The following is a 12,677-nucleotide window of genomic DNA, read 5'->3' on the forward strand; positions in this document are numbered from 1 at the left end:
AAGTTGGAACAACCCGCCCTTACGGTCAATAATATTGCGCAATATAGGTGATTGCACACTATTATTGAATGTGTAGATGTAGTATGGAAACATTGCGCAATCATTGAACAGAAGTTTGAGAATATTATTAACCGTGTGTAGCGGGCCTTAAAGCTCTAGGAGCGCAGATCCGAGCCAACCACAAACAGAAAAGAAGTTGAATTTCCTTGTCACATCATTTGGCCTCGAATGCGATCATTGTTGATCGGTTTTTGTATACAAAATGTTCATTGTTTTCGGTAGTTAAATTTTTTCACTACGTACGAAAAGCGTGTGTATGATGTAAAAAACGTTAAAGTAAAATTTTAATGCGTATAAAAGTTTGCCAAACAATTGAAACACCTGACGTGATATGAAGAATAAAAAAAATATATAAACAAAAATTAAAGACATGTGTGTTGTGTAAATAGTCACACGATGTCAGGTTCGTAATCGTTTGAAATAAAAATATATTCATTTCAAAATAATTATTCGTTGACTATGCAAAGTCAACGAACGAGGTTGGCTTTATAGAAGGAAAACTCATTGAAACTTATTTACTAAAATTCCAGGTATAAATTATTCAAAAGATCAAATAGAGCAAAAAAGGTTATTGGCCTTGCAGCGTAAAGCTGAGAAAGATGCAAAGAAGACTGCAACAAACAACTCATTCAACCAGTACAATTCAACCCCTGGTAAATCGGGTCTCAATTTAAATTCTCCTGAACATAATAAAGCACTGAGTTTAATTCAGTATGCATACAAAAAAGATTCATGCGGCGCTATGAGATCACCAAAAAGTTATAACAACAGACCAACTCCTATTGATGCTAAAAAATTTTTTGCTCCTGTCACTGTCCTAATGGGCACTTGTACTATGATTACCGAAAACCGCTTCATGGTTGATGTTGAATATCATCAAAAACTTATTGATGTGTTCAAAACAATTCCTAGCAAATTATATGGTAAGCAAAGTTTAAAAGAAATATGTGTTTTCTTAATCGATCAGATTTCCTGCAAATTTCATCCAAAATTTCATGCAGATACCATGGAGCATTTCTTTGCATATATTTTTTAAATCTATTAAGATAGCAAATTTAGTACCAAAGTTAATTGAAAAGTACTAAGCTTGGTCAAAAAAATCAATTATTTTATTTATTCAATTGTTATTACAGTAATTTTTCAGGTTGAAACTAAGGTTTTTTAGGACAACTTTGACAATGTTACGCAAAATGGAACTGCAACAATTTATGGAATGATAAAATTATTGACTCGAAAATTGTAATGGGAATTGAATTTGAATTTTAGATCAAAAAACTCGTCGTTGGAGTTTCCACATCTCGGACTATGAGAAATTGACTTCAAAGTGTAACGCACTAAGGCCAGAAGTGGTTTTAGCAGGAATCCCGAGTTATGTGATGAAAGTAAGACTTGATTCTTTTCAATTCTTGGTAAAGTATGAGAATATCTTTTATCTCCAATTTGTTTTTTTTTTTTTTTTCAGGTATTCAAGAAGAGCCTAACCAAACAGACTGAAGTAGAATTAATAGATCTGTCGCCGATTGACAGTAAACTAACCGAGAGCCTAATGCCTTTTCAACAAGAAGGAATTAGGTAACTGTTTGAAAAGATTATTTTACTTGCTGTTTTCAATACCGAAACTATATTATTTCTTTTATTCTTGCAGATATGGAATATCAAAAAGAGGTCGATGTTTTATAGCCGATGATATGGGACTTGGAAAAACCATACAAGCTCTAGGTTTGGCACATTATTATCGAGAAAATTGGCCTCTTTTGATAGTCACTCCTTCTTCAGTGAGGTAATAATTTCAGTGAAAAAAATGATACGAAAATTGGGTTTGATACTATCATAAACAATTGAAACTTTCTAATTTTTCATTGCGTTGTGTTTATTCCGGTGGAAATACGTAATTGAAAATCTAAAGGTCATTCGAATGCACAGTCTCGAGCTTTGACTTTAAAAAATCGATAACTCCAGTTAAAATTCGTTTTTCAACTTCTTCCAATCTATGCTATTTCAAATTTATAGGTACCAATGGTCTGAAGCAATTTTCACTTTCCTTCCGAGTGTGCCAGTTCAGAGCGTCCACCATTTTACCAGTGGTAAAGATTACATTGGAAATAGTCAAATAACGATAGTCTCGTACGATTTGCTGGTCAGATCGATCGAAGTGTTTAAACGCCGGACTTATGGATTCGTGATACTTGTAAGTAATCAAGATTCACGAGTTGAAATTGTAGAATGAAAAATCATGTTGTATTCATAATTTTATTCAGTATCATTACAATTCATTTTGCAAAATCATTCGCATTGTTATTCAAAATTTAGTTTTTTTTTCGTTTTAAAAACCTATTGTTTTTTATCCTGAAACTTACAAACGTAAGAAAAAAAAAATATCACTCATCACAATCATTGATGCAAACTTTAATATTGCTGAATGCACAAAGTTCCAAATAAATTTTACACGAAAAGTTATTCCTGTTACAATTTTAGGACGAATCTCATACGGTGAAAAGTGGAAAAACCGCGAGGTCGAAAGCGGTACAAGTAATAACAACGAACGCTTTTCACGTTGTGCTTCTTAGCGGAACACCAGCGTTGTCACGACCAGTGGAGCTTTACTCACAAATCAGTCTTATCATGGGGCACTCTTTTATGGGGTAAATTATTAGAAATTGAAATAATATACAAATATATTACTGGTTCAGAAGAGCATAGCCTTGTGCGAGTTTTCTTTTTTAATTTCATAATTTCTGTTAAGAATTCTTTCTGAATCTTCAAGCATATATAAAATCAATTTTGATCTCCACATCGGAACCGGAAAATGGATTATTCCCTCACATCAAAAATTTTTTGTATAAACAAAAACTGACAAAACATTGTAATTATGTATTGAATTTTCAGATTTCACGATTACGGAATTCGTTATTGCGCAGGGGAGAAGAAATCTTTTGGTTGGGATTATTCGGGCTCTTCGAACATGCAAGAGTTACAGTTGTTGTTGAGAGCATGTTGTTTAATCAGACGGTTGAAATCTGACGTACTGAAGCAATTACCCGATAAAATCAGGTAAATTTCATCTACTTACAATAAAATTGGAATACAAGTAAAATATTTGCACAAAGCATCATCATGGATAACACTATGATTGAATTTCAGGCAAGTTGTTATACTAGATCCGACACTGATTAAAAAAGCATCAGAAGAAGCAAAAAAGATCGCTGCAAAACTGGGAAGCTCGGGATTGGGACATCGAGACAGGGAAAACGCTATATTAGAATATTATCACGAATCGAGTGATCAGCGAGTCTTGGCCGTATGGTTAGTCTCATTTTTTTATATGTATATATTTTTGGAGTATATTAATGACCATAAATTACGTAATTACGTTTTTTTCAGCAATTACGTTGCCGATCTTCTCGAACGTGGACAAAAGTTCCTCATTTACGCTCATCATCAACTTGTTCTTGACTCAATCTGTCAGCTTTTACATTCCAAAGACGTCCAGTACGTTATTGAAACATTCAAATAATTGAATTAAAGTTTGCTTTGCTAGAATTCGACAAAATGTTGGCGGGCTCTTTTTTTTTCCGTAGAATGAAACATATTGTGACTTTCCTTGTTTTAAACTTTCAGATTTATACGAATCGACGGTAAAACTCTTCCGGATCAGAGAAAAGCCTCAGTTGATTTGTTTCAAGAGTCAGATTCATGTTTGGTTGCAGTTTTATCGATAACTGCAGCTAATGCCGGTATCACCTTGACCGCCGCTCAGCTTGTGGTGTTCGCTGAACTTTTCTGGAACCCTGGGGTAGGTGGACGAGCTCCTTGCTTTGACTCTCATTTTTTTCACTCTGCAGTTCTTGGGCGTAAAATTGCTGGCATGCAGATTGAATTAACAACTCTTCTGTGTTTCAAAAACGATTGAATTGCAGTTTAAGAAAAATTCCTATGAACGAGGAAACAGAAAACCGTCGAATACCTTTATTTTTGAAAAAATAGTTATGGCTTCAGACCTGAACAAATCTTTCATATTATGATGATGCATGTTTTAAGTTTTAACTATATGTGAACTTGAGAATAGTTTGAAATTTGAGAAATATTCTGTTATTTCATTCCACTCGAAATTATTCAATATTGTTTGATGAGAGAATTTCAATTTCTTTGTAACTTCAAGTTCACAAGATAGGAAAAATAGACCAATTTCGAGTAATGATATGCTGCACATCTTCCCCAGCCTCTTGAAACTTTATTTTTAACACTTGGCGTCAAGACGTCGCCATGTCTCTAGATATTGGAAACTTATACGATAAATCAAAATGTTATTTATCCAATTCCAGATTTTGTGTCAAGCTGAGGACAGAGTTCATAGAATCGGTCAGAGCGGGAGTGTGACAATTCAATATCTCGTAGGAAAGAACACAGTGGACGATTATCTGTGGCCTCTGATTCAACACAAAATTAGTGTTCTGACGAAGGTTGGCTTGGATCAGAACTTTTGCTTGAAAAATGCGGAGGTTTCGGAACAAAAGATGAACGAAGAAAACTCACTGTCGAAGTCTCCAATTGAAAAGCAGACTTCGATGGACTCGTTTGTAAGTAAATGCTCGCCGAACACGAGTCAAGAAAGTGGTCTCAGTATGAATAAAGAAAAAAGTACCGACGAGGCTTGTGAGAATTTCGGAAACTTATTAGATCTTGATGAAGCTGACTTTGCCGACATCGATTTCGACGATGTTTCGTGATAATTAAAAAAAATAAGAGAGACAATGGACAAAAGATTGTACAGTTGTGTCGAAGGAGTTGTTACCTCGAATTTCCACGTTAAAGATAGGAATTATTTTTATGTATTCAATATATTTTCGTCGCCATTATTTTGTGATACGAACGATCAATTTTGAGGCAATTAAAGGTCATTCTATATGCAATATCTTGTTTTACCTTAATACCTTGAGAAACCTCAAAAATTCCCCTAGGGAAAAAAAACTCGAAGAAAATTTCTCAAATTATGGAAAAACATATAAAAAACGTTCTGGTTGTATATATGTGTGCACGGTCGTATCAGTAGCAGCCGCTCTAGCCTCACGGATAAAAGTGAGTTTAGCCCAAAAATATGAAGAAGAAGAAGACAATTAGGTTGTCGTCGTCGCCACAGCAGCAGCAATAGCAGCGGCGCCGCCGGCCTTTTGGAGACAAGCAGCCTAGTTAAAAAAAAAATAATAAATAACATCTGTGGATTTGCGGCCTGTGCAGGGCCTGTTTTTTTCTTTGGTTATGTGTTTCTAATCGTTTCGTCGTAAAAAAAAAACAAATTGTGTGACAGTTAAACAAAGTTTTGAAATCGTTTCAACGAAAATGCGCGTACGTATAGTAATACGAAAAAAATAATAAATAAAACTCAAAGTTGAGAACGCGGCCGAATTAATTTTTTCTACGAATTACAGGTGTGAGCATATAAAAGATGGGTATCAGCCGCGTGCACGAGCAGAGTCTTCTGCTGGTCCATTGTCTATTCACTTGTGTTTATTTCCCTGGAATTCTGATACTCCTGAAATATAATGAGAGCCTTTACACCGTGGGATCTTTCAAATTTCTACCAATTTTGACAATTCTTATGTTTGCCGAAGTGGTGAAATTGGTATTTTCAACGACGCAGAAACAACAGCAGTTTTTCTTAGGGAGAGCAGACGTAAAGCCAAATGCTCGTTCAAAAAAATCATGGTTAAAAGCAATTAAAGATTTGTTTAAATTTTCTATAGTCATGTTAATATTGTTTGCAGTTTATTATATTATGGTAGTGTTGTTCGGTGCTGCTTTGTTCAGTCATTTAGAAGAGACGAGTGTGCTTAGTCTCACACTGGCAACCTTGACTTTTGTTCCAGGGGCTATACATTTAGGCATAGATATGGCACTTCTTGTTTTAACAAGCCCTAACACTTATGATATTGGTCCAATCGGACAAGCCATTAGCTTTCATATAAAAACTACTGTACTGGGAGCTTGGTTGGGGGCAATAGCGATCCCTCTAGATTGGGACAGACCCTGGCAGGTTTGGCCAATTCCCTGCGTCCTCGGTGCCCTTGTTGGATACATGCTTGGACACTTGTACACACTAATTAAAACCTTGACTTTTCTGCGGAGTAACCGAAAAGCTCAGAGATGATGCCTGCCTTCAAAAGATAGGTTTGACTCGGATAGTCAAATACTGCGAGTATTGGAATAAATTTTTACACTGTTTCTTTTTTGTACATTTTTTATCTAAAACTGTAATTTTGCATTAATTCAACGCGTTTTCCAAATGAACTATTATACACTTCGACTATGAAGGTTCCAGTATTTGAATTAAGAATAGATTCGTCAGCAATTGATTTTATGTACAAGCAACCCAAAGGCATAGCGACTGTACGGAGGAACAAATGATAATTGAAAAATGTTTTCCTTTTAAACACAAAATGTAAGTTTTGTTACACTAGAAGGACATTTTGAAATTATTTTAATTAAAAGAAAGTAGGACCTTATTTCAATCAATTTCTTACTTTTAATAGGAATCGAATTGAATAATTCAAATTGAATAATAGGAATAATTAGGTTTAATATGGAAAAGTAGAGGAAAATGTACGAAAAAACACGTTTTTTATGAAAATAAAAAGATCATCAAATAAACTGTTATTAAAAAAAATCTATGAAGACCATTCAATAAAACAAATTTGTTATATTTATTTTTCCAAAATTTGACTGAGATACCCAACAGAATTGATAATTTTCGGATATTGTCGCAAGTTGAAGCTAGAAATTTTCATGTCATTCAAAAATGTGCCTCTAATGACTTTTTGTTGCATTCTTTTCAATTCATGTTACCATATGCAAATTTTCAAAGTTTGCACATAGCTGACAAGATTCAACCGGAAAAAAAAAAGTATAAAGCTTGTCAAAATCAACAGACTTGTTTTTCAATGCATACTACATTGCATCCTGAAACCAGAAATTCTGATGCCATCAAAAAATGAGCCACCAACGACTTTTTGTAGCATTTTCTGAAATCCATATTACCATGATACCATGATAGGTAGTGTCTCGTATGGGTGCCATCGTTTTACGTATGCCGAGCTCATTTTTCTGAGTCCTTGAAAACCCATGATCGAACCTGCATGGCTTCAGAAAAAAAACAGGTTAGTCTGAGGGGTTGAAAAAAATAAAACTTTTGGCTGTGTCCTGAACACGAACGACACGGATGGCTGAGTCGGGCCGGTCTCGTCGTCACGACAACGCGAACCTAACACACGCCTTTTAATGGTACAAAAGAAATGTCGACCCTCGATGTTTTTACGTGCCCAGTAGTTTACAAATACAAAACAAGATTATTTTCTTGTAGTGTTTTTCTCGTAATTATTCTAATCATTGCTACAATAATTTGCCCGTTAATTATCGTTTATCAGACAGGAGGTAAAAAAAATTGATTTGCCTCAATTTTATGTTTTTTGGATACGTGATTCGTATTTTTTTTTCAAACAGGTTTTTGGCTTCGAAATCGAATTCACGTCGAAACTCCTCTAGTCAATTTTGCACACAAATATTTTCTTGTTGGTGACAAAGATTTTCGTGCCAATCCCATTGTTTGCTCGACTTTTTTGAATTATAAAGAAAATCCTATAAACGATGACTGTACAATCGTTAAAGTGAGTATTATGATGTTCATTTAACAAATATCACATAGATTGTGGAGTTTGAGTATTTATTTTTTTACAGGTGCATGAAATTGATGCTAACAAGGATAGGAGGACCGATGTTCTCAAGTTTGAGGCACAATTCTATAGTGAACAACCATTGAGAACTCTAAGGCTTCTATTATTCTTCCATATCGAATTACAGGTTTGTACTTTTTTCAAATATTGAAGTGAAAAATCAACTTAGAAAAATTTTTTTTACAGAATATCGATGCTCGCTAAAATTGATTAGAATTTTCCTTTAGCATGATGACAAAAACAAATGAATATAGTAGGTACTATAAATTTCATTTCTCAGATGTAATTTTTAATACGACATGTGAAAAAATGTTTCAGGAATTAATAGAGGCGTTAATTGGAACAATAGCAGTCTTTGATTACACTCTGGACGATAATGTACAGAAGGTCCATTTTATCAGTGATTTGAGATTACATCAGAAAAGTCTTTTGCGGATCGACAGTTTTCCTGAAGTCTATAATTCTAGTATTGATTTCGAAGACAAAACACTGGTTGATGTATTGTCAGAAAATGCAAGAAAAAAATGTGAGTAGAAAAAATCTATCGATTATTCTTAAAAACATTTTTTGATAATTTAATGCAATTAGAAAACATCTTTTTCAGTATCCGCGCAACTCATGAATACTCGAGTGACACAAGAAACAGGATTCTCTAGCGATGAGCCAATTATTGTTTCGGGAGAAATCCTTTATTCTGAAGAATTGATACATTATCAGCCCGGGTTGTGGGAAGAACTGAAATGGGCATGGATTCAATATTTGTCTATTTTTCTTATCTTTGCATATCTCAGCACAAAATTGTTGCAATTTTTGTTTAGTAATAGACATCTCAAGAGCTACATCATTGTACCTTGGAAAATTGAATAAAGTACTTTTCAAAAAATGGTGTTTTTATTTGATCAAAATAAAAGATAGAAGTTTAGGAAAACTTTCCGAGTGTTACTTCAGGAAACAAAAATCTTTTTATCGTTTTGTCTATGTATTCTATTTAAAGTGTTCTACTCTTTTTACAGAACAGTTTTTGATCAAAGAAACCCCTCACTATTAAAATAGAATGAACCCATACTCAATTTATAAATTCATTGATAAAGTAAAATAGTGAATCTTGTTCGAAAATATAGAAAAATGGTAGAATTATCCTCGATTCTTTACTCCGATTTGGGCTCGATGAATTATAGTGAGGTTATGTAACACGTTACTTCAATTTGAGGATCGATTAGAAAATTATTATATTTGCATGCAGTTAATATACAATCTTTTACTTTTTATAAACAGTGAAACAAGTTTGTACAGTCAATAGTGACGTTTTTTTAGTTTTTCGGTACTATTTATTTGAGGACCGGGGCCTGCGGACTCGTAACTCGATTTGTTCTAAGCCGACCGCGGCGCTGCGGATAAACTCGTCGTTACGATTCGTATCGCTGCGCTGACATTCCAGGAAATCACGTTCTCGGTCCTTATTACTCCAGTCTCCATGGTTTTGACATTAGTGTAAGATGGCGGTATGTTTCAGTGGACGTGCGTGAACGGGTTATCGCGATATTTCGTTGACTTTTGTTTTTTTCGTGAACATTTTTGTAAATAACGTGAGTGTTAAAAGGATAAATAATGGAGGCTGGTGCAAGTGCCGGTGCTCGCACCTCGCGTTTCATGATGGAGGGGGTCGGTGCTCGTGTTATTCGTGGGCCCGAATGGAAATGGGGCAAACAGGTTAGGAACATACACACAACATTGAGCAATGTCAAAATTTCACCGTGTTTTTTGTAACGAAAACATTTACTTTAACATTATACAAAAATTACAGCTTGCATATTACTAAACAGTATTAATTTTCGCAATGACAATGGCTTATAGAAAGAATGTTGACATTCCTTCAATCTCTGGGAAAAAATTGACATTTGTTTTTTTTTTTTCGAACGTCTATTAATTTTTTAGTACTGTCATTTTTTATTTCTTGACGATTTGACTAGTCGTCAATCTAGCAGCAAATTGATTCATAATTTCCTATTTCCAAAAATTTATGCAGCTTTTTGAAATCAAACGTTTGCATGATAGACGAATTATTAATAGCAGATGGTATCACTTAATATTTCTCTAGATAAACAATGAGAAAACTAGATTCAGATAGTTTAACATTCTTAGCATGTAATATTCAATTGTTAGGAACAATGAATCAGAATAAAAAGTTCAGTGAAGAGGCTGTAACAAAGACTCAGTATAAAATAAACATCATTGTATATACATAGATCATAGTGAAATTTGATACTCTTACAAGGGGTTCTCTTATTTAGAAGTCAATAGAAAAAAAATAATGACAGTTATGGAATAGAAATGATCATGAAAATTAGAATGAAACAAAATATAAAATAAAATATACAATCAATTCATTTATTATTTCCATTATAACTGCATGATAAAAATTATAAAAATATGATATACTTACTATTGTTTCCAAAAAACCATGAAAGATTATAAATTTTTAGAAAAAGAATATTAAAATTTTCTAGCCAGCCATTACATGAAATTTTTGTGCTTTGCCCAAGGGAATAGAAGCTTTGCTTTGTATACTAATGATATAAATATTAACGTGGTAAATATTATAGGCCACAAGTATCATTTGGTTCATGAAATATTCAAAAGTAGTATAGATATCGAGCCAGTGATTTATTTGAATCAGAATAGAATTAACATCATGTATCAACATTCATCCATCAACAAATATTAATAGTAATGATGAATTTTGTATAATAATTTGAACGTTCCCAACAGGATGGCGGAGAAGGACACGTTGGAACTGTGCGAAATTTTGAATCCCCTGAGGAAGTAGTTGTAGTGTGGGACAATGGAACCGCAGCTAATTATCGATGCTCTGGAGCATTCGACCTTCGTATCCTCGATTCAGCAACCACAGGTGTTAAACACGATGGCACAATGTGTGACACTTGCAGACAGCAGCCGATATTTGGTATTCGTTGGAAATGTGCAGAATGCAGCAATTATGATCTCTGTTCTATCTGTTATCATGGTGATAAACATCATTTGAGACATAGATTTTATCGTATTGCGACTCCTGGCAGTGAGCGGGTCATGCTGGAACCTAGAAGGAAAAGCAAAAAGGTATGCATACAAAGAATACATGGGAACAAGGTTCACATTACTGGGAGGCATGAGACGTCTTTTCTTTTTTAGCCCATGAATTTTCAATATTTTCTAAGAAAGTTTTATCTATGGGACTCTCATGTAATTAGTAGATAAATTTGGCTTTTCTAAAAAATTGTGATAATCAATTACTCCTATTCACAGATCGCGATCAGAGGCATTTTCCCTGGTGCCAGAGTCGTTCGTGGTGTTGATTGGCAGTGGGAAGATCAAGACGGAGGTAATGGTCGAAGAGGAAAAGTGAATGAGATACAGGATTGGTCAGCTGCTAGTCCGCGTTCTGCAGCTTATGTTATTTGGGACAATGGCTCAAAAAATTTGTATCGAGTCGGATTTGAGGGAATGGTAAGAGTTGTCGAAAGTTCATTTTATTTTTCAGTCGTTCAAAAACGTTGCACACTTACATTGTAAGTCTAGTCATGAAGTCTTAACGTTGTACTTATTCGCTACACCTGGGACAAAACATGATTTTTTTTTTCAAGTCAGTAACTATTTATATTTGGCTCAAAAGGGGATTTTAAATCGACGTTTTGGTGTGAAAAGTTTTTGAGAATTTTAGAATGAAAAATAACCAGGCTGTAAAATTAATAAATTTTTTTTTTCACAGGCTGATTTAAAAGTAGTGAGCGATGCAAAGGGGCAAACGGTTTATCGTGATCATTTGCCTCTGTTGGGTGAACAAGGCCCCGGGCGCACAGGGCCTCACGGTCTCCAGATCGGTGATCAAGTAAACGTTGATCTCGAGCTTGAAATAGTTCAGTCTCTTCAGCACGGTCATGGTAGCTGGACGGACGGAATGTTTGAATGCCTTGGAACGACCGGAATCGTCGTCAGCATCGACGAGGATCACGACATTGTAGTTTCGTATCCAAGTGGCAATCGTTGGACTTTCAATCCTGCTGTACTTTCCAAAGTTCAAGTTCCAGTCACGGTGACGAACTCGAGTTCTGACAATCAAAGATTCGCTGTTGGCGATTTAGTTCAGATATGCAATGATTTGGAGAAAATAAAATTGCTTCAGAGGGGCCATGGCGAGTGGGCCGAAGCTATGGCACCGGTACATTTTATGATTTTTAGATAATTCATTTGAGAATAGCTATCGATTAGTGGTTTTTCAATTGCAAAGAAAAATCGCAATGCAGTTTCCGATTTTGTGTTTCGATCCTATAAACTGATTAATTAAGAATTGGATGTGACAATCGATTGATTTATTCTCTTGACAAAATGGTTTTTCCCCATTTTTAAATCTGCTTAGCATGCTCATCAATGTACTTTTAGCACAAAATTTAGGATAGAATTTTTCTTTTGAGAAGACTTGTTAGATTAAGGTCTTCTTGGCTAGTAAATGGAATTATTCAAACTCAGAAATATTGTTGAAGCTCAAACTGATGCACATGCAAATATTGATTCAATGATATTGAATCTCTATATTCAAGTAACAAAGTATAAAGTAAACATCATTGCAACAAGAAGGATATTCAAGTGCAGGCCGGTAAATCCTTCATTTGCTTGTTTCCAGACTCTGGGAAAAATTGGTCGTGTTCAACAAATTTATCACGACGGTGACCTCAAGGTCGAAGTTTGTAGCACTTCTTGGACTTATAATCCTCAGGCTGTTATAAAAGTTGCGAGTAGCGATGGCAGTACTCCAGGCATTAGCAGCGGTGGTAAGATTCGTTCTTATTCTTAGTTCGATTACTACGATTAACATCGTCTCTATTGCGAACGATCTTA

At 34.8% G+C, this 12,677-nt stretch overlaps 4 protein-coding genes across 5 annotated transcripts in view; all 4 read left to right on the forward strand.

Moving 5' to 3' along the window:
• The first annotated feature begins 112 nt into the window (after positions 1-112).
• Positions 113-4,970, forward strand: Marcal1 (SWI/SNF-related matrix-associated actin-dependent regulator of chromatin subfamily A-like protein 1). The gene is made up of 12 exons (XM_043420467.1): positions 113-463; positions 591-983; positions 1,327-1,442; positions 1,523-1,632; positions 1,706-1,840; positions 2,071-2,248; positions 2,536-2,702; positions 2,947-3,111; positions 3,202-3,363; positions 3,442-3,549; positions 3,679-3,853; positions 4,383-4,970. The coding sequence occupies exons 1-12, from the start codon at positions 457-459 to the stop codon at positions 4,785-4,787; spliced, it is 2,121 nt and encodes a 706-aa protein (XP_043276402.1). The 5' UTR covers positions 113-456; the 3' UTR covers positions 4,788-4,970.
• Positions 4,971-5,116: 146 nt separating this feature from the next.
• Positions 5,117-6,705, forward strand: PIG-F (phosphatidylinositol glycan anchor biosynthesis class F). Its single transcript, XM_043420473.1, has 2 exons — positions 5,117-5,403; positions 5,487-6,705. Exon 2 carries the CDS (start codon positions 5,504-5,506, stop codon positions 6,203-6,205), a length of 702 nt encoding a protein of 233 aa, XP_043276408.1. The 5' UTR covers positions 5,117-5,403; positions 5,487-5,503; the 3' UTR covers positions 6,206-6,705.
• A 566-nt stretch (positions 6,706-7,271) lies between these two features.
• LOC122411569 (transmembrane protein 231) lies at positions 7,272-8,667 on the forward strand. The gene is made up of 5 exons (XM_043420472.1): positions 7,272-7,485; positions 7,555-7,718; positions 7,789-7,911; positions 8,103-8,310; positions 8,389-8,667. Exons 1-5 carry the CDS (start codon positions 7,347-7,349, stop codon positions 8,649-8,651), a joined length of 897 nt encoding a protein of 298 aa, XP_043276407.1. The 5' UTR covers positions 7,272-7,346; the 3' UTR covers positions 8,652-8,667.
• Positions 8,668-9,254: 587 nt separating this feature from the next.
• mib1 (mind bomb 1) overlaps positions 9,255-12,677 on the forward strand; it is a 391,854-nt gene continuing 388,431 nt past the window's right edge. The window contains exons 1-5 of one of the 2 annotated variants that reach the window (XM_043420465.1): positions 9,255-9,494; positions 10,554-10,901; positions 11,088-11,288; positions 11,551-12,000; positions 12,463-12,610. In XM_043420465.1, coding sequence (XP_043276400.1) covers positions 9,393-9,494; positions 10,554-10,901; positions 11,088-11,288; positions 11,551-12,000; positions 12,463-12,610 — 1,249 coding nt within the window. In that variant the 5' untranslated portion in view covers positions 9,255-9,392. The remainder of the gene's footprint in view (positions 9,495-10,553; positions 10,902-11,087; positions 11,289-11,550; positions 12,001-12,462; positions 12,611-12,677) is intronic. The other variant, XM_043420466.1, reaches the window with a different exon arrangement.

This window comes from Venturia canescens, chromosome 5 (assembly GCF_019457755.1).
Source record: "Venturia canescens isolate UGA chromosome 5, ASM1945775v1, whole genome shotgun sequence".
Lineage (NCBI taxonomy): Eukaryota > Metazoa > Arthropoda > Insecta > Hymenoptera > Ichneumonidae > Venturia > Venturia canescens.